The sequence below is a fragment of the Panicum virgatum genome, chromosome 2N (genome assembly GCF_016808335.1).
Source record: "Panicum virgatum strain AP13 chromosome 2N, P.virgatum_v5, whole genome shotgun sequence".
Taxonomy (NCBI): domain Eukaryota; kingdom Viridiplantae; phylum Streptophyta; class Magnoliopsida; order Poales; family Poaceae; genus Panicum; species Panicum virgatum.
The window spans coordinates 3,440,763-3,462,553 of record NC_053146.1 but is presented as its reverse complement, the minus strand read 5'-3'; the positions used below and the strand labels follow the sequence as shown (position 1 = coordinate 3,462,553).

General features: G+C 47.1%; 3 protein-coding genes, 1 long non-coding RNA gene and 5 other non-coding genes across 11 annotated transcripts; 8 read left to right on the top strand and 1 right to left on the bottom strand.

Moving 5' to 3' along the window:
• Positions 1-1,153: 1,153 nt before the first annotated feature.
• On the top strand, positions 1,154-2,851 carry LOC120659308 (G-type lectin S-receptor-like serine/threonine-protein kinase At1g34300). The gene is made up of 2 exons (XM_039937386.1): positions 1,154-1,335; positions 1,405-2,851. The coding sequence occupies exons 1-2, from the start codon at positions 1,308-1,310 to the stop codon at positions 2,634-2,636; spliced, it is 1,260 nt and encodes a 419-aa protein (XP_039793320.1). The 5' UTR covers positions 1,154-1,307; the 3' UTR covers positions 2,637-2,851.
• Positions 2,852-6,288: 3,437 nt separating this feature from the next.
• LOC120659305 lies at positions 6,289-8,760 on the top strand. The gene is made up of 2 exons (XR_005668968.1): positions 6,289-6,418; positions 8,494-8,760. It is a non-coding gene; the product is annotated as an uncharacterized LOC120659305 (long non-coding RNA).
• Positions 6,518-6,604, top strand: LOC120663205. The gene has a single exon (XR_005670425.1). It is a non-coding gene; the product is annotated as a small nucleolar RNA SNOR75 (small nucleolar RNA).
• LOC120663147 lies at positions 6,688-6,755 on the top strand. The gene has a single exon (XR_005670370.1). It is a non-coding gene; the product is annotated as a small nucleolar RNA Z105 (small nucleolar RNA).
• LOC120663206 lies at positions 6,981-7,068 on the top strand. The gene has a single exon (XR_005670426.1). It is a non-coding gene; the product is annotated as a small nucleolar RNA SNOR75 (small nucleolar RNA).
• On the top strand, positions 7,456-7,523 carry LOC120663146. The gene has a single exon (XR_005670369.1). It is a non-coding gene; the product is annotated as a small nucleolar RNA Z105 (small nucleolar RNA).
• On the top strand, positions 8,063-8,150 carry LOC120663204. Its single transcript, XR_005670424.1, has one exon. It is a non-coding gene; the product is annotated as a small nucleolar RNA SNOR75 (small nucleolar RNA).
• A 799-nt stretch (positions 8,761-9,559) lies between the features above and the next one.
• Positions 9,560-16,827, top strand: LOC120659303. Of its 3 annotated transcripts, none has more exons than XM_039937381.1 (15): positions 9,560-10,096; positions 10,784-11,166; positions 11,787-11,986; positions 12,681-12,848; positions 13,019-13,330; positions 13,502-13,660; positions 13,732-13,881; positions 13,995-14,171; positions 14,525-14,659; positions 14,744-15,301; positions 15,409-15,549; positions 15,662-15,847; positions 15,939-16,023; positions 16,093-16,175; positions 16,258-16,827. In XM_039937381.1, exons 1-12 carry the CDS (start codon positions 9,649-9,651, stop codon positions 15,774-15,776), a joined length of 2,946 nt encoding a protein of 981 aa, XP_039793315.1. In that variant the 5' UTR covers positions 9,560-9,648; the 3' UTR covers positions 15,777-15,847; positions 15,939-16,023; positions 16,093-16,175; positions 16,258-16,827. The 3 variants fall into 3 exon arrangements, with proteins under 3 accessions (XP_039793315.1, XP_039793317.1, XP_039793316.1); XM_039937383.1 differs by having other exon boundaries at positions 9,649-10,096; positions 16,093-16,141; XM_039937382.1 differs by having other exon boundaries at positions 9,649-10,096; positions 15,939-16,141.
• Positions 16,828-16,938: 111 nt separating this feature from the next.
• On the bottom strand, positions 16,939-19,967 carry LOC120659304 (probable UDP-arabinose 4-epimerase 1). Its single transcript, XM_039937384.1, has 10 exons — positions 19,550-19,967; positions 19,336-19,469; positions 18,923-19,036; positions 18,730-18,837; positions 18,520-18,611; positions 18,299-18,440; positions 18,061-18,161; positions 17,856-17,985; positions 17,577-17,721; positions 16,939-17,443 (listed from the first exon to the last, which is right to left on the bottom strand). Exons 1-10 carry the CDS (start codon positions 19,611-19,613, stop codon positions 17,202-17,204), a joined length of 1,272 nt encoding a protein of 423 aa, XP_039793318.1. The 5' UTR covers positions 19,614-19,967; the 3' UTR covers positions 16,939-17,201.
• Positions 19,968-21,791: the final 1,824 nt, after the last annotated feature.

Sequence of the window (21,791 nt, the reverse complement as noted above, 5' to 3'; positions counted from 1 at the left end):
TTTTGTCTATGTTAAGGGGGTGTTTGGGAGCACTCTGCTCCACCAAATTTAACTCCACTCCAACAAAAAATACCCAAACATAGATTTAGGAGGCGTTTGGATCCAAGTGCTAATGTTAAAAGTGCTAAGCCTTAGCACTAACATATGTAAACAGAAGTGCTAATAAGTGGACTAACTTTAGCCAAGAGTTAAATAACTTTAATAAAAGTATGAGTGCTAATAGGTGCCAAAGTTTAGCACTCACTTTAGCCAACTAAACGCCAGGCTTTTAACGCTGGTCGACGGTGACGACATTATTACTTTATTAGTCAAACAATCCAGCTGAGCTGACACTTGTTCGACAGTTTAGCGCACATACTCTGAATTCAGGAAAGCACGTTGCAAGATACTAATCAGTGACAACACGTTTGACGACGCTATGCTCATGTGTTCCCAAATCATAACTCAACTTTGGCACCCGCCAAGTTGTTTCTTCTTGCATTAATAATGGTTCCTAACGCGGTGATGAGGAGGACTTGGACTTGTCAAAGTCAGCGCGTTGTTGCTTGTCAATCCAATGGGAACGAGGAATCCATTGCAGCGCGTTTTAGCAGGGAGAAAAGGACGTACGTATCTACGGCGGAAGAGGAAACTTAAGGCCGTCGGTGCATGATGGCAAAGCGTTTGGCAAAAATGATGCTTATCATTTTAATATCACTGAGATAAACTCAATATAAGCACTTTCTAGTATACTCTCTCCGTCCCACAAAGACTAGACTGTTCGTTTAGAAAATTTCAGACATATTACTAGTAGTAGAAGATGACTATATTACCCCTAATTAACTATAGTAGTAGTGATTGAAAACCACGTTGTTTATTTGATTCTCTAGATCCTCAATAAATACAAATGCATTGGAACTAAAAAAATAAATATTTGATTGGCTCCATGCCTTCTCCATGCAATTATTTTTCTTGATATTTAATATTATTTTAATTAGATGAACTTTACTACAATCTATATGAACAATATTTGTGGAATAAAATTTGAAGGCTAAACGAACGGTCTTTGTGGGACGGAGTAAGTACCTCAGTATAACGGGGATTAAACTCAGAGAGCAGTGGCTTACTGAAAATACCTAATAAGCACGAAAGGCTCGAGCTCTCCATCTCCATCCATGGTCAGCCGTCAACATGGACGGCCCACTGGCCGGCGCCGCCATTGGAAATTCTTGGCATCGTTGACTTTTGCTCCAGAAGATCCATTGTCATAGCCAACCTACTGCGGCACTGATGTTCCTTGTACCTTACATTCCTTGGCTGGCCAGGAGATGGCGGCGATCGCAGACGCAGACATTGGTGCGTGAGCAGCTGTCAGTTAAGAAGCTTTGATTCCATACTAATTTGGCTTTCGTTCGATTCTTACAGTGAGGGGCACGGTCATCCTCGTCGCCATCGTCGCGTTCCTGGCCGCCGCGTTCCTCTTCGCGTGCACGCGCCGGCGCGGGGCGTGCGCCGGCGCCGTCATGAGGAGCACGTCGGCGTCGCGGAGCTACGCGGTGGTGTCGGACCGCCAGATCCAGCACGCCACCGTCGAGAGGTTCCTCTGGGAGATCCGGAACGAGAAGCCCTTCCGCTTCACGCCGCGGCAGGTCGCCCGCTTCACGCGCAACTACTCCACCCGCCTCGGCGCCGGCGGCTTCGCCACGGTCTTCCGGGGCGCGCTTCCCAACGGCCTCGCCGTGGCCGTCAAGGTCTTCCACGCCGGCCTCGGCGCGAGGGCCGAGCAGGAGCAGTTCATGGCGGAGGTGGGCACCATCGGCCGGACGCACCACATCAACCTCGTCCGCCTCTTCGGCTTCTGCTTCGACGACGCCCTGCGCGCGCTCGTGTACGAGTACATGGAGCACGGCGCGCTCGACGCCTACCTGCTGGGCGGCCGGGGCCAGGACGCCGGCGTCGCGGCGCTGCGCGGCATCGCCGTCGGCGTGGCGAGGGGCATCCGGTACCTGCACGACGAGTGCCAGCAGAAGATCGTGCACTACGACATCAAGCCCGGGAACGTGCTCCTCGACGGCGAGCTCACGCCCAAGGTCGCCGACTTTGGGCTCGCCCGCCTGGTGAACCGCGCCGACACGCACGTGTCCGTGTCCTGCGTGCGCGGCACGCCGGGGTTCGCCGCGCCGGAGATGTGGATGATGTCGGGCGTCACCGAGAAGTGCGACGTGTACAGTTTCGGCATGCTGCTCCTCGAGATTGTCGGCCGGCGGAGGAACTTCGACGAGGCCGCGCCGGAGAGCCAGCAGTGGTTCCCCAAGCTGGCGTGGGCCAAGTACGAGGCCGGCGAGATCATGGAGCTCGCCGCCGCTTGGAGCGGCAGCAACGGCAGCGGTGGTAGCGCGTCGGCGGCGGGCGACGAGGTGCAGAGCAAAGAGATGGTGGAGAGGATGTGTAAGGTGGCGTTCTGGTGCGTGCAGCAGCCGCCGGAGGCGAGGCCGCCGATGGCCGCGGTGATGAAGATGCTGGAGGGGGAGATGGAGATCGCTCCGCCGGCGAATCCGTTCCAGCATCTGATGGCTTCGCCGACGGTGGCCGACCAGTGGACGAGGATGACGAGAAGCGCCAACAGCGCTCCTGAGATTAGCATAGAGATTGCCTAGCTTAATTTGACCGTGGATTGCGATTAGGCATCGCAGTTGACGATGAAATGGCTAATCTCAGGAAGGTAGTGATTCAAAAGGCGCATCTTTTTATTAGTTGCATACCAATTCAATTCAACTCCAATTTGTTCCCCATGCCACGAGAAGAGATTTATTTTGGTTCACACCCTTGTTGATAGACAAGCACAACATTTGAAGTGTTCACTTTGCATCTACTCCATGCTGCAGCGCCAAATTCAGACAACATTCAGTCCTGTTGCTTGCGCTGTTGTTCTGTCTCACGAAAGACGCAAGAAATATTAATGTTATGTTTAGTTCGCAAAAAAAGTTGAAGTTTTAGTATTGCAGCATATTTCATTGTTATTAAATAATTAATGTTCAATCATGGACCAATTAGATTTAAAAAATTCATCTCATATAAAATAGTTAAATTGTGTAATTAATTATTTTTGAGGTACATTTAATACTTTATGCATGTGTTCGAAGATTCGAAATGATGATTACTACGCTTAATGCTTCATGCACGGGCAAGCAGATGGGCTGGATGCAGCTTTGCTTGATTCAGATTGACAGAGGCAAGTTGGCATCAGCTTTCAGTCCACGGGAAATCCTGGTGCCTGATCACAGACTGGTGGTTAGTGCATACTCTGATGAGCAATGCAGCGCCGACCAGTGGATCGGATGATGGCATGATGCTGTGTCATGGCAGGCAGGCAGGTTCCCGATATGATGGATGCATGACCAATATGCTTCCGAGTTCCGACCTCCTCGGACTATCCGCACTCATTTTTCTCTATATTCATCCTCTAAAGAGGATATTTCTGTCTGTTCATCCAGATTCTCTACTATACATACAGTTTTGATGTATTCATTCGTACTCTATATCTCCTTTTATATCAACTACCAGCTTGTGAGGCCCACGCATCAGATTTTCTTTCCTCTCTCTTTCTTTTCCTCCCCCTCCCGTCGTTCACTCCGCCCCCTCTCTTCTCCACGCCGCGCCGCCCGCAGATGCGCCCCTGCTCCTCCCTCCCCGCCGGCCCTTCTCCCTCCTCCCTTCCTCGCCGGCCGCGCTGGAGCCGGCCTGCGGCTCCCTTGCGCCTCTTCCTCACTCCCTCACCATGGTCGTGCCTCCCTCCAGTCCCTCGCGCCTCCTCCTCGCTCCCTCGAAATGGCCCTCCGCCCCCGCCCCTCCCTGGCAGGCCCTCCGCCCCTCCCTCGCCGGCGGCCGGGGCCAGGAGCGGCGCGAGGCGGAGCTCGCCGCACACCCCGGCCGCGCGCACGCCGCTCCTGGCCCCTGCTCTCCCCTGCCACGCGGAGGTCGCCATGGCCCTCGGCGAGCGGAGCAGAGGCCATGGCGGAGGAGGCCGCGCGGGGCCATGGCGAAGGAGGGTGCGCGGGGGTGGGGGGGAGGGGGCAGCGCGTGCCATGGCGGAGCAGAGGGCGGCGCCCATGGCGAGGTGGAGGCGCGTGGCGGCCATGGCGACGCGCGGTGCGCGGGCATGGGCGAGCGCAGCGCACGGCGCCCCTCCGCCCGCCCGCCCTCCTGGCCGCATCCTCCGCCGGCCGGCCGCAGGAGGACGACGAGCGCGGCGGCGCGCAGCGTGGGTGGCGGCGCGGTGTGCGCGCGAGGCGAGCGACCCCCTCCCCTGCTCCCTCACTCGTGGCCGCGGCCCGGCTCCGAGCAGCAGGACGGCGGCGGGCAGCGGGACGGCGGCGGCGGGCAGCGGCGGCGGTTGGCGGAGGTCGCAGCGGCGACGGGCAGTTCGGGGAGCGATGGCATGCGGAGGTGTCGGCGCAGCAGTTGGGCGCGACGCTACGGTGGAAGGCGGGCCCCACGCCACGGCGGCCGACGGCGGGTGGTTGGGGGCGGCGCGAGCGGAGGCTCGGCGGGGCCCGCGCGGCGCGTAGCGGACTTCCATACCTGCGCTGGAAATAGGGGAATGGGCCTCTTCCGCTTGGGTAGCGTAGAGCTCCCAGTACACCGCTGTAGCACATTTTACGGTAAAGAGCTCCTGAAGGAAGTTTTACCGAGCGCCGGTGCGGATAGCCTCAAGCCTTGAATCAGTGCGACGGGCACCACTGCGTGCGCAGCGCCATGAGAGCATCTCAAAAAAGTCAGCAAAAAAGACTAGTCAAATTTACTGATTTATATACCTTTTAAAATAGATTTGATAAAAAAAATACTAGAGCACTTTGTAAAGCAAAAGGTTAGATAGCTAGTGAGATATGTTATCTAAAAATAGATAGCAAATGAGTTGAGATGGAGAGCCACTAAATTTAAAAAGTCATTTGCCAAGTCTATAGTAGATAACTTTTTCTTAAGTTAAATTTATCTTTACAAAATGATTTGACTATGCAACGGCAGTAGAGTGAACGCTCCGCATCAAGCCTGGAGGATTGCAGCCTCCCTCACGATGATTAAAAAAAAAACGTGCCAAGGCACACATCCGTGAAAGCAAGTCCTATTGTATTGTACCAAAATTTGAAATAAATATTATATACTCTGTTTGATAAAATGGGCGCACGCAAATTCCATAAGTCTTGGCGGCACGGACGCCCCCTAGGGTTTCTTTCGCATGCGTTCGATGAAAGAAATAGACGCAGGAAACGGAAGGGAGGGTTTCTACGTCCGCAGGAGAAGGGAGTCACTGGCTGTGAGGTAGCCGCTCACGATCAAATGTGGGCACGAGGCCGGGCTTCGCCTCACAGGTAATCTAATTTCTTGTTCGATTGACAGACTAAATTAGTTATTGACCGACTAAATTAATCAATGCTTGACAGACTAAATCAGTGGGTCGATCTACAGACTAAATTGGTTAATCCTGGCTCGCAGTGCTTGTTCGATTGACAGACTAAATAGACTAAATCGGCTCGCGATTTGCTTTTTGCAATTTTGATCGACTAAATCGGTCAATGCGTAATAGACTAAATCGGTCATTTGCTTGACAAACTAAATCGGTCAATGCTCAATGCACAAACTAAATCAACCAATGTAAAAATTGACAGACTAAATCGGTCAATGAGTGTAGATCTCGTCGTCGGCTAAGCTTTCTCTATCGTCGGGGCGAGCGCAGGGCTCTGGATAGCGCACTCCGAGGCGCGAACGAGCAAGCACGACACCAGCAGGCGGCCGAGATGGCTGCTGCAGCGGGCACACGCCGCGACGCGGATGAGCAGCGATGGTAGTGCGAACGAGCGCACGTGGCTCCTCTTCTTTCCCCTCTATGCGAAACGGTTAGGAGGCCCCAGTCGAGATATGGGGTTGAGGATAGAGAGGGAGATATTTTTGGGTTCTCTCTCGGACCCGAATTGGGTCTCTGGTTTGGGTTCTCTGTTTGAGGCTGATTTTCCCTAAAAATATTGTGCACGACCTATATTTGGATTTGTGTACTGTGATGTGTATGTTGTTGGAGACAGTCTAAACGAATCGAGAGGAGGATTAAGAAGAAATTCAAAGAAGAGCCTAAGAAGAAATTCAAAGAAGAGCGCAATGCTGAGATGGGCTTTTTTTTAAAGCAAAAATTCTGAGATGGGCTCCTCGTGAATGTACGTGCAAACTTAGAGGCCCACGGATTTTTCTGATCGAGGCCCATGGGTGCTTATGCGCAGCTGAAGATCTGGCCCAAGACAGGCCCTCCAGCGATCCCACCTAGGGTTAGCCCATTGACTCTATCTATATAGAACCGCGCCCAGAGCTCGACCCGCCGCCGCTGCTATCGCAACCCTCTCTTTATCTAGTCGCGCCGGCGAGCGAGCTCCTCACCGCGATGAGGGCCAAGGTGAACCCCCTTCTCTCTTGAATCCCGTCGCTTCTGCGGCAACATGCAGTGCTCTGTTTCGTGGCGTTGCGTGGGCTGTGGTCTGTGGTGTGGTGTGGTTCTCTGTGATGAGCAAACACAGATGACGAGTCCGATCCAATCCATTCCATTAACCATGGGGACAATCGAGGCATTTGTCTGAGAGAACACACCAATTTTTATGTAGTGATACTAGTGTTCTTTTTTCCCTGTTCCAGTGTTTTTCAGTTGCCTGCTTTGCCGTTCTTTGGTTGGCATCATGAGGAAAAAAATAGATTGTCTGATCTACTAGATGAGAAATTCCTCCTACTCATTCTGAATACCAGCGTTCTGTCTATGTCTTCCCTTTTTTTCGGTGCAAAAATAAAGTTTACCAGAGAACAATCGGGCCGATTGTTAGCGTAGTCGAAATGACTCAAATCTGGCTGTTAGGGGCAATGTAGCATTCCATTTGTCTAGAACCCTCCAGTTAGAGCTGAACATCCAACCATTTAAGTGCTTCTCTTTTCGGCAGTAGCCTGCCAAGAAGTAGAATAGGCCGTGTTCTCTATGATGATCAAACAAAGATGACGAGTCCGATCTGATCCATTCCATTATGCCATGGGGACAATCGAGGCATTTGTCTGAGATAACACAAGAGAAAAGTCCTATTATAGGACTCCAAACATGTGGCTTCCCTATTATAGGTCTCCTAACCTCAGCTTTCCTAAAATAGGATCCGAAACGTTGTGGCTTCGTTTTTCATGACATTGTGTCCATGCTCCTCCGCACATCGGCTGAGGGCAAAATGGTCATCTCAGGCCTCTAATCATGTATTTTAGATTGAAATGAGATTATAATGACAAAATGTTATAGCGAAGCCACAATGTTTCGGATCCTATTTTAGCGAAGCCGATGTTAGGAGTTCTATAATAGCGAAGCCACATATTTGGAGTTCTATAATAGCAATTTTCTCACCCAACAATATTTTCGTAGTGTTCCATGTTTGTTTGGTTGTTTATTTCCTTTTTGCTCTTCAGTTGGCATGATGAGGAAAGTTATTGGTTTTCTGATCCACTGGATGAGAAATTCCTCCTACTCATTCTGAATGCCAATGTGTATTTGTTACGGGGTGATAAATTTGTCTAGAGGATCCACTGTTGGGCATATGTTAGAGCAGTGCAATAAAAGCAAAACTGTTTGGTAATGCAATAAGATTCTACTACCTTGCATTGGGAACAAGTATCTCTCAGAATACTTAGGTTGCTGAAATGTTGCATGTGACTGTTGTTTGATGACCTAGGCTTATAGAGGAGCTGCTTCACAATTGCCCATCTTTCCTAGTCACATAGATAAGCCTGAAATATTGTCCATCTCTTGTGTCATTGTTGGCCTGCTCTGCTTTGTTGGGCATGTCGCTGCCTACATACAATTAGAACTCACCTGGGAGCTTTTACAGCACCGGCATCCCTTGTCTGTAGCTCGAAAGGTGTTAGGAACATCAATTTTTTTCTCTGAGCTTGGTACCTGTTTGCTCTTGGATGTTCACCATGCATTACTGCAATTGAGCTGCTTATCTGAACTAATTACCTGTGGTGTCTGATAGTGTTAGGTTCAGGTGTTCATGTTTGATTTGTGGCACTGTGTTCTCTGTGATGAACAAACAAAGATGACGAGTCCGATCTAATCCATTCCATTAAACCATGGGGACAATCGAGGCATTTGTTGGAGAGAACTTGTGCTTTGTTAGTTTTTCTGTTTTTCATATGTTTGCTTTTGGTGTTATTAAGCTGTCATGATGAGGTTCTATGTGAGTGTGACTAGAAATACCTCCTACTCATTCTTAATGTTGTAATTTAACTGTTTCCTGGCTTGTTTGATGATTTCGGAGGTGAAGAGACGATTGGTCCGTGTTTCTGACAATCTGTTGATGAAAGAAACTTCCATTTACTACTGATCCTACTAATAATAAAAACTCTTGATGTTGGCACGACTGTCTTAAAAGGTTTTTTCCTAAGCTACTTGTGTGTATTTGCAGTTTTGCTGATGCATTTTTTTTTTGCTGATCCCATATGCAGTGGAAAAAGAAGCGGATGAGGCGGCTCAAGAGGAAGCGTCGAAAGATGAGGCAGAGATCCAAGTAGACAGATTGGCCTCGTCTGCAGTTGGTTTGCAGTTTACTGATCAATTCTAGGTTTCATTAGTACAAGGAGTTGTAATGTATCTGAAACCAGTGCAGCCAGTGTGCCTCTGTTTTGTAATGAATACAAATGATCATCTGAAATTCTGAATATGGTTCCAAAACTTTTTTCAGAGAATAATCCTTGCAGGACATGTTTGTTTTTTGGTTGCTTGTTTGCTAATTTTTACTGGATTCTCTGTTTGAATGTGTTGATTCTCGCAACGCTTGACATTGCTAATTATTTGCGCTCGCCCCAGAGTCATGATTCTCTATTTATTTATTGGTTCTGTCGTCTTGCCTCGTGCTGTAACATGGACTTTGTGTGTTACCAAAAACTGGCACATTCGTGTTACGGTGATGAACTTTTTGATTGATCCATCTTTAGGCCCAATCACAACTCATAAAAGTGGGCCTGCTAGTGTGCATCTGCTTACTGAACAAACTTGTTGAAGAGATGGAGTAGAATCTACGATGTGGCATGTATATACTAAACTCGATACAAATACAGGGAAAAATAGTCCCGTATTGCTTGTTGCTTGTGAGGTTTACCAGCATATAAATCCTCTTGGTAAGTGCATACTAGTTTCCATATTATCCGTTTTGCGCGTATGGATATGGAAATGAAATCATGAGCAATCTCGGTTCCTCAATAAATTTACACGGGAGAGGAGAAAAAAAGAGGCGTACGGTACGTTACCAGGAATAAATAATAAATATTTAAATTCAAAAACGTAAAATCTAGTTTCTGCGAGGCCAAATTTGGAAAAAAATCCCTGCAAAACCGACACGCCGCAAATTTCCTGCGCCGTTTCGAGCCTTCCACCACCCGCGCCGCCCTCCGCTGCTCCCCCTGCCCCTGGATTCCCCTGTTCTCGCGGAAGATTCAAATACCCCGCACCGCCGCCGCCGCCGAGCGGGCGAGCGTTGCAGCCCTAGCGCCCCCCCCCCCCCCCACCCCCCCATCTCCCCTTCCCCAATTGCCCCCGGCCTCGCCGCGCCGCGCCGCGGAACCCTAAACTCCCACTGCTGCTTCTGAGTTCCGCGCGCGGCGATGGACTTGTACTCCGACGACTCGGACCCGGACATCGACGAGGATCTGCGCGAGGACCTCGACGCGCTGCGCCGCTCATGCATCCTCTCCGGGGCCAACCCGGACGCCACCGTCGCGCAGGTCTCCTCCGCCTGCTGCCTCGCCGGGCCCTCCACCCCCGCCCTCGCCGCGGCGACGGCCCCGGCGGCGGCGGGCACCGATGGCCTCTCCTCGGACGACGACGAGGAGGAGGACGAGGACCTGGCCCTCGTCCGCAGCATCCGCGAGAACCTCCACCGCCTCAGCAAGGCCTCGCCGCCGCCGCCGGGCGACGCCCCAGGGGGGGACGGCGACCCCTCCTTCTCGCCGCGCCCGATCTGCACGTGGCCGCCGTCCGACACGGACGAGGATGAGGACGACCTCGAGACGCTCCGCGCCATCCAGCGCCGCTTCTCGCACTACCACTCCAGTGAGTTCCCCTGCGATCCGCTTCGATCTTGTCTGATTTTTCGAATCGGAAATTGCTACTCGTACGGTCGCAGTCAATTGGCTTGTGGGCCTCTATGTGGTGCCAAATCATCATTTAGCAGTAAATTTCGTGCTAGACGGACACCTGATGACCTGAAACTTTGAGCGCGACACAATTTTGGTGACAACAGACAATGCTCCGAACAATTTGTTCATTACAAACATCAATAGTTGTCCTCACATTCTAGAGTTTTGTTGCCCTGCTCTGATTTCTCGTTGTTGTGAAGGAATTAAAAAGACCAGTAATAAGTAAATATCAGCACATTGACTAAGTTAATTTTAGGTCGTGAACTGTGGAATTGGAATGTGCTTCCAGTGTCTGGTGTTGTTCTGATATCTTGTTTCCTGGGTGTGAGATCAAAACAGTCACTGATTTCATGCTCCTTTTGGAAACCCAAAGATTGGTATATGATAAAAAATTGTATGCAATGCATGATTCGTTTTATGGTACATCCCAGAGGATACTCATGACATGCATTTCTATCTGTATTTTTGAAGCTTTGGTATACTAGTACTAAATTTACAACTCAGCATGTGCAATGTCTCTCTAATTCTTCAATCAGATAAATGTGCGCACCGCATTTTTGATGAATGGTCCTTATTGAAGATTTTTATTTACCTAATGTAGGTACCTCTACCGCGTCACCAAAGACCATGAAACCTGAGGCGTCTCAGGGAGTGCACAGCGAACATTTTGCGGACAGGAACGATGACGAGTTTGCTGCACAGAAGCAGAATGCAAAGGCTCCTAATCGAACTGGGTTCCCAAAAGCTGCGCTATTATTAGTGGATGCTCTAAAGAAGAACAGAGCATGCCAGAAGTTAATTAGAAGAAAATTGATTAACATTGAAGCGAAAATTGAAGAAAATAAGGATCTTGGGGATCGTGTAAAATGTCTTTTGGGTTATCAGTTAAGCTGCCGAAAATCAGCCGGCAGAACTTTAAGCCAGAAGCAGGATCCTCGTGTCAGATTGATTTCTTCTCGGAAACCAATTCGGCTGTCTGAAAAGGTACTGTATATACATCTATGCGTTGGATGTTGCTTGATGCGCATTACTGTATTAGTATATAGAAAACACTGCCTTAATATTGTTGTCCCCAATTATTACTCATCCTCCAAAATCTACCCGTGGTAATGTTAGCTTGGAGTAAACAATATGAGTTCCTTTTTTTCCTGTAATGGCTTCTGTAGGTACCCATAGAATTGCAAGTTTATTCAGATAAAATACTCCTCTTAGTCATGTTGGCTAATTTCTTAGGTGTTTCAACTGAAAATAAGTATTTATATATATATATGTGTGATTTTATTTTCATTGCAACTTATTATCATACTTTATCAGTTAGTTTACAGGTAAACTTCATAGTTGTGCCAGGTTATTTTTTGAAGTATGCACTAGTTGTATGTTATCCGAACCACTTTTCCTTTCATAATGAAGAGAATGTTTTTCGTATCAAAATGAAGAAAATGTTAAACCTTTTAGCGCTTGAACATGGAAGTTTTGCCTTTCGCAATTGTAGCATCCTGTGTGCAAGCATTGTAGCATTCACATGTCTGCTTTATTTTAGTGTATAAGATTTACTTGAAACATAAAATACAACTACTTATGAAAGAGAAATCTATTTGGTGCAGAATAATAACAGAAAGATGCCGGCACTATTTCTTGGGCCAGCTGAGAACCCCCATGTTTCAAAGTATAAAATGGTGCTGGAGCGATTCCCGATGTCATTTAAGAAACAACCATGGTCAGATGTGGAGAAAGATAAACTTGCCAGAGGAATAAAGCAGCAATATCAAGAAACATTGATTTTGGACTCGCTGAATAATGGAAGGTAATATCAAATTTATTAATTATTGACCAACAAGACATTTCCTCATCTATTTGGATCATGTAATTTTGGTTTGCAAACTATATCTTTGTTCAATTTTGTTTGTAATACTTCTCTTATTATGCTTCAAGCATATAGAAGACGAGAAATAAAATTATGATGCTTTAATGCAAGTTATTAACAGTAATCCTGCTTTTCAATAATGTAGCCTGTTAAATAACATTAGTGTGTTCTATAGGTGCATTGGGCTGAATATCTCAGTTAAATAACAAAAAGAAATGTAGGAGTTAGAGCGCCCCACCTAGCCAACCCGACCATAAAACCCATGTGTTATAGTGGGAGGGGTGGGGGCCTTTATCCTTGGTCCAACATTTCCCCTACGGCGTGCGAGCCCGGCGTAGCCCGCAGCAGGTTCTAGTGCCCGGCGTAGCTCGCAGCAGGTCTCAGCACACGAGAGACGCAGGGGAAATCGCGCAGCGGAAATGCGTGGCCGGGAGGGATCGAACCCAGGACCTCGGCTCTGGTACCAAGTTAGAGCGCCCCACCTAGCCAACCCGACCATAAAGCCCAGGTGTTATAGTGGGAGGGGTGGGGGCCTTTATCCTTGGTCCAACAGTAGGCTTGTGTCATCCTTGTGATTTGAATGTAATTTTTGTATTTTACTGTGTTTGCTTATGATATAATTGTTGTGCTGCAGTGCCATTGGTGACTTCAGTGCTATTGATATGGCATATGCACTGACGAATGCTGCTGGTAATTTTGAGGTGACTCCAGAAAGTCTTAGATCGGTACTTCCACTAATAAACTGGGATAAAATTTCTGCTATGTACCTGCCTGGTCGGTCTGGTGCTGAATGCGAATCGAGGTACTTTTGTTCTCAATACTTTTCTTTCTTCATGTTCGCTGCATGCTTTATCTCTTCTCTTCATATCACAGTACTGTATCCTTATGATGTGATTTCTGTAATTTCTACAACCTGTATGCATCTTTGTGACAAATGTTCATTCCTAAAAAATTCTGATTGCATTTGATCAGGTGGCTAAACTGTGATGACCCATTGATTAACCGTGAAGCCTGGACTGCCCAGGAGGAAACAAAACTTCTACTAATTGTTCAAGAAAAGGGAATGTACAACTGGATTAACATAGCAGTTACATTGGGCACTCACCGGACTCCTTTCCAGTGTCTTGTTCGTTATCAACGAAGTCTTAATCCCCACATATTGAACAAGGCTTGGACAAAAGAGGAGGATCTTCAACTTCAAGCTGCTGTTGAGACCTTCGGTGAGAAGTGGCAACTTGTATCAGCTAGCCTGGATGGTCGTACTGGCAATCAGTGCTCTAATAGGTAATGTGTAATTCTATGTCCTTTCCCTTCTTAACTGTTTTTTTTTTCCAACACTATTTAGTTTGTTTCGATCATAATAGTGATACTGCTTTCAATGATCAGGTTTATCTTTTGCTTTCATTCATCTGTGTCTTTTTTGTTGGTAATATTTTTTATATTTGACTTTGCTAGGTGGAGGAAAACCTTGCACCCTACAAGGACAAGAGTGGGAAGATGGCATATGGATGAGGACAAACGCCTCATGGTTTCTGTCAAGCTATTTGGATCTGGCAGCTGGAGTAGGATTGCTCCATTTATTCCTGGCCGCACACAAACGCAATGCCACGAGAGGTAACATTGTGGTCTGAACATTTTAGCTCAAAGTTTGATAGTGATGCTAGTTATTTATGCTTTTGAAACAGGTGGCGTAATATTCTTGATCCAAATATAGATCTTGGGAAGTGGCGGCCTGAGGAAGATTCAAAGTTATTGGCTGCAGTATCTGAGTTTGGGCCTTGCTGGTCCAAGATTGCTATGATGATTCCTGGCCGTAATGATAATATGTGCTCTAGGTAAAGCTAACTTCTTTTCTCATTTATCTAAAAAAAAGCATGTTATCATCTGTAATATGTTTCATAAACAGGAGAAACTTCCTTGCTAATAGCTGTTTTGTTGTCATCTGCAGACGATGGAATAAACTTTGTAAACATCAGCTGCCTGCAGTTAAAGCAGCCATTCAACTAAAGAAATCTGTTTTCCAAACCAATTTTGTTGATAGAACAAAAGAGCGGCCTGCCATTGCCCCCAGTGACCTAATGGCACTTGTGCAAGCGAAAGATGACGGATCTGGCGAGAACACAAGGTAAACTTGTTGCAAATTTCTATATAGCAGTTGTGTACTTTGTATTTCATTGAGATCTGCTTTCTTTCATGTACCTCTTCTTCATTAATCCCAATTATAGTTAAGGATAACCTGTCAGTGTAGTTGTGTATTTTGTATTTCATTAAGATCTGTGTATATCCTCTTCTTCATTAATTCCAATTTATTGTCGAGGATGGTCTGTCGGACCAAAGTCTTCATTTTTTATGAATTCATCTATATATCTGATAGCTTAATACTGATATCAATTACAATACCACATTAAGCTCAAGGAAGAACATTACAAAGCTTGACAAAAGCTTGCTCACTAGTTTGTCCCGTATTTGTTTTTGCAGAGATAGATCCAGACAGCAAACCAAAGAAAACCTAGCTGTGTCCAACATTGTCAACAGTTCAACTGCTCCTGTTTTTGTTGCTGCCAATATTGTTTCAAACACAATTTCAAGAAGACCAAGGAGGAAATCAACAAGGTGCGCCAGGAAGCTCGACTTGATTCATGAATGAATTCTATCATTATGCTTGCTCACTATTTTGTGCCACACTTGCTTTTGCAGACAAAAATCGAAAAAGCAAACTGAAGAGAATGTTGCTGTGCCTGATGGTGTCAACGATTTATCTAGCAGCTGTAGCAGATCCAGAAAGAGGAAATCTACTACTGGCAGCAATGCCACTGTACAAAAGAGAATGAGGGGATCTATCTCTGTGGATAATGAGGCTGTTCCAATTGAATTGAGGGGCACTGACAGCGCTAATAATGAGGTAGGAACAAATACAATAATGGACCCTGTGTCTGTTGGTGCTGAGGGAGTAGTCAAAAAGAGAACCAGGCGTTCGAAACCTGCTGGCAGTGAGGGGGCTACCAGAAAGAGGACGTGCTCTAGCAGCACTGATAATGAGGTAGGAACTAATATGATGAAGGACCCTGTCTCTGGTGAAGTGGGAGTAGTCAAAAAGATAACAAGTCGCTCAAAACCTGTTGGCAATGAGGGGGCTGCCAGAAAAAAGATGAGGGCCTCTGTCCCTGTTGGTGATGAAGGCGCCATCAAAAAGACAGGTTCTGACGCCACTGAAAATCATGGTGGTGTGACGAAAAGGAAGAGAGCACCATCAAGGTGGCATTTCCATGCAACTGCCTCCAGTAGATAATCTGTGATACCGTTTAGATTCCATTTTTTTCTGAGTTCACGAAACATTAAGAGTCTGCTTTTCATCTTTTCAGGAGGAAATCAGCTGGAAATAATTTGACGACAGAGGATGTGGCGAATGCTTCCCTTGAGTTGGGCCTTCCTAGTACGCCTTCTGAAGAAAGAGTTGTTGATGCTGGAAATATAAATAAAGGGAGAAGAAAGTCAGCCCCAAGGTATACCACTCTACTTTGTCATGTCTTCTTTCATGTTTTGGTGCATGTATACAACATTGAAGGTGATGGTTGATGTTGCTTCCTATATTTCTTTTGCCCCCTTTATGTACAGACCTAAGCAAATAGATATGTCTGAAGGGGATGCTGATAAACACTCCCCATCCACACGACTTGCCAGTTGCCTGTCGTTTGCCCGTATGAAAGGAATCGACAGGAACAAAAGATAATTGAGTTGATGTATAATATTGACGAGAATTGCTGCATTGAAAAGACCTTAACGAGTTAACGTGACAATTCGGTATGGGCTTTGCTTTCTTTTGGAAACTGTTACTCGTTTTGCTGCTCTATAGTAATAGTAGTGACATATTTTCTTGCTTTTGTGGCTGCAGAAAGCAATGCTTGAAAGGGTTTAGTTTCACAATGAAGATGATTTTCCTGTGGGGATTACAATCACTATACGTGGAATGCCCAAAGGTAGCAAAATGTCATCTAGCAGTGTTCAGGTTCAAGTGAGGAGAAATGTTCTTAACATGCTTTCTTCAGGATGGTGCCCATAAGCCAGGAGTGTCATCAGGCAAACAGTGCCTTTTATGTATGCAGCTCTGTAGCCGATTCCCTTGCGCAAGGTCTCTTCTAACTACCAGGAGGACCTCTATTATAATGAGCTGTTTTCGCGGATGCATTACCGTGCTGCTTGCTCTTGTGCAGGAGTCTTATTCGTAACAGAACCAGTGGTCCCTGGATGTGATCAGTCGATGCCAAATTGGTACTCCATACACAGGTAGTTGTAACCTGTAAGTGCTTGCAAAAAGTATCACATAAGATTGACATGAACTTGACATTTTTTATAGACGCGTGCTGTCCTAAATATATGCATGATACGTTACTAGCGTACTGTAGTTGGGAAACTCAGGTCGTACGACGCTGTCGTTGGACTGTTGGAAGGCCCGGCAAGTCGTCTCCAGTTGGTACTCGACGTTTTGTGCGTTAATTGCTGTTCATTGATTCTGCATTACGCTTGTGCAATGAATGAGCGTAGTTTGCGCTGGTAGTACAAATATCCGCATTCACATCAAGCTTCGGGCTCATATGCCGCCGCGTTTGGCTAAGACGTTCATGAACATGCGAAGCCGGAGCTTGTGTATTGGTGTGTGCCGGCTGGATGACCACTGGCTGAAATTGTCATCAACATTGACCACATGAGAAGTAGCGTATGCTTGAGACAGCATATTTTGCCGCACTTGACCATAAAAACAGTATGGTAGATACTTCTGCTCATGTCTCCTACCAGTCCACCACGGTTGACAATTATAATGCAACTGCACATCAGCAAGAAAGAAGCAACTAGCGAGTGATTTCTTGGCTGAATATCCCTACAGCGAGTTCATCTCAAAAACGAGCTTATTGGAATTTTATTATTTATTATATTATATAACATACAATGAATATGTATAATGCTATTACAATGATCAGCCAAGGCCTTCAATAAATATGAACCCTCAAGAATCGAACAAATGACCATGAGCACTATGTATATATAATTCACCATATGTGAGTGACCGACTATGAGCCCTCAAGGAGAAGTCTCTAATAATTTTATGTTCACCTAAGCTTCGGCCAGACGGTTGCTTGCTACGAGGCAACCATCATCTTCACAAAATCATGGCCTGGGGTGGCTCGTACCCACTTCGGTGCGCCTTCTGCCATGTCCACGCCACCCTGAGGCTCTCGTGGAGGTCGGTGTGCTGCGCCGTCCAGTTCAGCTCCCGATTGATCTTAGCGGGGTCGCTGTACACCTCGGCGTAGTCACCTGGTCTGCGGGGGAAGTAGTCAACCTTGATATCGACTCCTGTCGCCTTCTTGCAGGCTTCAACAAACTCCTTTACTGACCGACCTGACCAATCAAACCGGATCAATGTGTTAGCTCAGCTAATGTCTTAAACTGTGACAGAGAATATGCCAATGTGGTGTTCAGTTTCTTTGTTTTTCATCAGAAAGGGGGTATTGGTGATCTGAGGATAGATGACCTTTTCCTGTGCCAACATTGTATATGCCAACTCTGCCTCTTTCTGCCTTGTTGAGTGCCTTAACATGGGCGTCGACCAGGTCAGTGACATCAATGTAATCCCTTACACAAGTGCCATCAGGAGTTTCGTAGTCGGTACCCTTAACCTGCAGTGGCAAGTGATATTAATTTTTGATTTACTAAAAGCTAGTGAACACAAAATATGTCAAAAAAAAAGAAGCCAAAAGATACTTCTTTCTGACAGAAGAATTGCACAACAAACAGCAATGGTTAGTCGCACCTTCAAACCTGGGATTATACCAAGTGCTGCGTCGAAGCATGCACCTGATATGCGACCATGCTCGCGCAATTCAGGTCTAGGAGCCTCACCCAGCCTTCCTTCCGGGTCAGAGCCAATGACATTGAAGTATCTAGTAGTGTAAGGTCACTCGTTAGTAACCCAGCAATCAGATGGTGTCTTGAAAACGATACTTAACGGTGCCAACCTTAGAATCATGACAGCCATATCAGCTTTCTTGGACTTTGAGAAATCCAAAATGATATCCTCTGCCATCTTCTTGGCCTTACCATATGGGTTGATCGGAAACTGCACAAAATAATTTAGCTCAGAGCTTGAGAGTGAAACTTGGTAAATTTGTCTGCTTTCTGTTTATGCCATCTTGGAAAAAAAAAACCTGCAACTTATTTTGCAAAGAACTAAAAATTGCAGAAGCAACAGCTGACCTGAGGAGTTTCTTCAGTGATAGGCATCTTCTCAGGTTCTCCATAAGTAGCACATGTGCTAGAGTATATCAGAGTTTTCACATTGTGTGTTGCCATAGCTTCCAGCACCACTAAAGTGTTTGCAGTGATGTTATGATAGTACCTGTTAAAAGTGTTTCAGTACCATGTGCTGGTAGGAAAGTTGACGGAGAGTAAGAGACTGACAAGTAACCCTCTAGTACCTCAGAGGTTCAAGTGTGCTCTCTCCAACATAAGCGACAGCAGCAAAGTGCATGACAGCATCAAATGCATTCTCTGCAAATATTCTGTTAACCTGAGATTTATGTTAAGGGATCAAACCTTGAAAACGGCCTACCTTCATATTGGGCACATTTCGAATGCAGAGAAATATATCCCATTATTAATCACAAGATAATAACATATTAGGATACTGCTTTTGGATCTCCTAAATCAGCTTGTATGAACTGCAACCGGCCAGGCTCTGGGAACAGGTTCTGAAGAACCTTGATTGCACCAATATTTCCTCTTGAAAGATTATCCTGGAGTGAGATGCCAGAAGTTTGTATCGTAAGCGTCCTATAAATCTGGACACATTACTAATGGTGCTGGATTTGAGCTATATACCACTATGGTGACTCTGAAGGAGTCCTTGAGGAGCCGAAGAGCGGCGTGCGAACCAATGTATCCGGCGCCACCTGTCACCAGCACGTGTGTGACCCCAGGTTGATGGATGGAGAACTGAGCACATGAATTGTCAGTTGACTTGGAGTTGAACACTTGAATTGTCAGTGACAAGATAAACACAGTTGCTAAAACACTCGGCTTATGTTGAGGATCAGTGAATGGTCTTGGTAACATCAATTTTTGGGGCATATTTACTGCTTCTGTAGTACAAGATGTTGAGAAGTTGTGGTGCCCACAACACAACAGTCGTCCACCGCTGACCTTGTCCCCCAATTTTCAGCCGGATCCAAGCACACAGCACAGTGGTGAACGAGGTGGCAGGAGGAGGAGGAAGAGGTGTGGAGATTAATTACCACGCTGGGGGCGGGCCTCCTGTGGCATGGCGGCTGGGTGAGCATGAGGACGCACATGGCGGTGAGGAGCGCGGCCATGACGAGCTTGCTGAGGTGGCGCGGCCTGCGCTTGGGGTCGGAGAAGTCCACCATCTCTGCAGCGCAGGCAGGGAGGAGGAGCCATCAAGCTCAATTGTAGTAAGGACTACGGAGGAAAGCAAGTGCGGGGCCTGACCTGAGAAGGACCAAGATCTGGGCGGCGGCCTCTGCTGCGGCCTGCCGCGGTTGGTGGGCAGCATCTGCGGCAGCGGCGGCGGCTTCTGCTCAGGGCAGGAGAGATGAGAACCCCGCGGCAGATCCAGGCCGGCGAGGGGAGGGGAGGAGTGGAGTGAGGCGGGCGGCGACAGGCCACGAGGGAGCTGCCCCCCTTTACAGCCTCTGCTTGAGGGGACGGAAAGCTCGGCTTCCTTTGGTGGTGGTGGACTGGTGGGCTGCTGGGTCCTGGAGGTGCGGCGGGGGCTGGTGGAATTGGAATGGCGGGTGATTGCTGGCTGGCTGCCAGAGGAGGGAGAGCAGCAGGTAGGGGGTGAAGTGAAATGGCCCCGTGGTCACTGGTGAGGGGAGGGAGGTGTTTTTGGGAACGGCCACCTACCGGCAACCGACTACTGCTACTAGACTGATGAGGACCTCGGTGGCTAGTGGTCCACTCGGCACTCCCAATCTGGTCCCTGTCCGACGTCGGCTGTCGCTGCCGTGCGTACGAGTTGGCCTTTTTTAGTTGTATAATTTAAAATTCTAAATTTTTTTCCGACACCTGCATAGAGATTTAAATCTAGACGAAATAAAAAACACATTGCACAGTTTGACTGTAAATCGCGAGACGGATCTAATGAATCTAATTAGACCGTAATTAGATGCTAAATCGCTATAGTAAACAACCTCTAATAACAGATTAATTAGGCTCATTGGATTCGTCTCGCGATTTAAGATGAGTTTTGTAATTAATTTTATAATTAGTTTATATTTAATATTTTAAATATAAAAAAAATCTCTTTCAAAAATTTTACACCCTATAACTAAACAAGGTGTTGGTAGAGAGGGAGGGGGACGACGAGGAAGGCTAGCTGCACCGCGGGAACGACGCGGGTCGTCCCGAGCGGATGGGGTGACCTGCGCGCGTGGCGCGTCCCGTGTCCGTGTCCGTGTCCGGTAGCCGAGCACAACACGTACGTACACACCGGCACCGCGCCGGGTGTCCCAGATGACGCGGTTTCCTAGCCCATCCATCCATCTTCCTCTGCCGGGCACGACGGGCTTCCACCTTTTTTGCAGGTGCGGAGAGTCACCTCCGACATCAAAAGCAAAGAATCTCGTCCAAGTGTCGATCACTGCGTTCGGCTGGTCATCTCCCCTCCAGCACTACAGTGTTTTTCTTTCACACCACTCCAGCTACCAGCTCCAGCCCAACAGTATTTTTCTCTCACACCATTCCAGTTCCAGCCTCCAGCTCCAACCTGCCGAACGCAGTAATTGCCAACATACGTTCCGGGATCACAACAAAAGTTTCATCTTTCATTTCCTCCTCAGTGACTGCATGCCTACTGATCGGTGGACGTATGCATGTAATGTATGCATGCATGTAGCTGGAGGCCCCTTCAGAATGCAATGCTAGACGTGTACGTAGTGCGAGCTCGCAAAGCGTCCGACTTTTATTTTGGGGGGAGTTAGTGCTGTCCTAAAGCGCGTTTATGGATGGGGGTGTAAATTGATAACTGTTAGATGTATTTTTCAATCCTTTTTAGTTCAAATATTTATACTATCTTTTAAAAGTGAAATTTTATTTTGAAAATGTAGTGCAAATATTTGAACTAGGAAGAATTGAAGGTGTAGGCTTCAAAGCTCACCCTATAAAAGTGAAGTCGGTAGGTTGGTAGATTGGTAGGTAGGGCGCCACTTGTCCTCTACCTTGTTTTTTGATAAATACACTACATATTTATCTACCTACCTTATTTTCGTATATTCTAATGGATAATACGTGCTCAAATCTGTTGCCCGCCATACCTCAGATTTAATTCGTCCTCCGCCACTGTCTACGACGAGACGAGGGATGATCGATCAGTATGTGGGGCATGCCGCTTCTGTTCTGTTTAGGAGGCACAGCGTGGGCCAGCGAGTGAACGAGTGTGTAGTCTGCCTTGGCCCAGTTGGAGCTTTCGGCCCAACAAGTCCGTGGGCCAGAGCACCAGCTGCGGAATCCATCCAGCCCATGATGGTAGGCGCAAGTTAGCCGCAGCAAGACCGCAGTCCGCAGGAGCTCGGGTTTTTATTATTTTATTTATTTATTTGTATTCATTCTTTTTTGATGAAAAAGAGCATGAGTTGGTAATAATGTACTGCTACATGTATTCATCTCCTTTTAATAACTTGGATCTATTTATCATTGTAGAATTGATCTGCGCGTCCATAGCCATGCCCTG

Excerpts from the sequence above, each read along its gene's own strand:
- LOC120659304 (XM_039937384.1), bottom strand. The coding sequence starts at position 19,613 with ATGCTGCCCACCAACCGCGGCAGGCCGCAGCAGAGGCCGCCGCCCAGA. Across the intron at positions 19,037-19,335 it reads GGAGGCCCGCCCCCAGCGTG|TTCTCCATCCATCAACCTGG; the intron begins GTAATTAATCTC and ends TCATGTGCTCAG. Across the intron at positions 18,162-18,298 it reads TCACTGAAGAAACTCCTCAG|TTTCCGATCAACCCATATGG; the intron begins GTCAGCTGTTGC and ends TATTTTGTGCAG.
- LOC120659308 (XM_039937386.1), top strand. The coding sequence starts at position 1,308 with ATGGCGGCGATCGCAGACGCAGACATTG. Across the intron at positions 1,336-1,404 it reads GATCGCAGACGCAGACATTG|TGAGGGGCACGGTCATCCTC; the intron begins GTGCGTGAGCAG and ends CGATTCTTACAG.
- LOC120659303 (XM_039937381.1), top strand. The coding sequence starts at position 9,649 with ATGGACTTGTACTCCGACGACTCGGACCCGGACATCGACGAGGATCTG. Across the intron at positions 11,987-12,680 it reads GACTCGCTGAATAATGGAAG|TGCCATTGGTGACTTCAGTG; the intron begins GTAATATCAAAT and ends GTTGTGCTGCAG. Across the intron at positions 13,661-13,731 it reads CAAACGCAATGCCACGAGAG|GTGGCGTAATATTCTTGATC; the intron begins GTAACATTGTGG and ends CTTTTGAAACAG.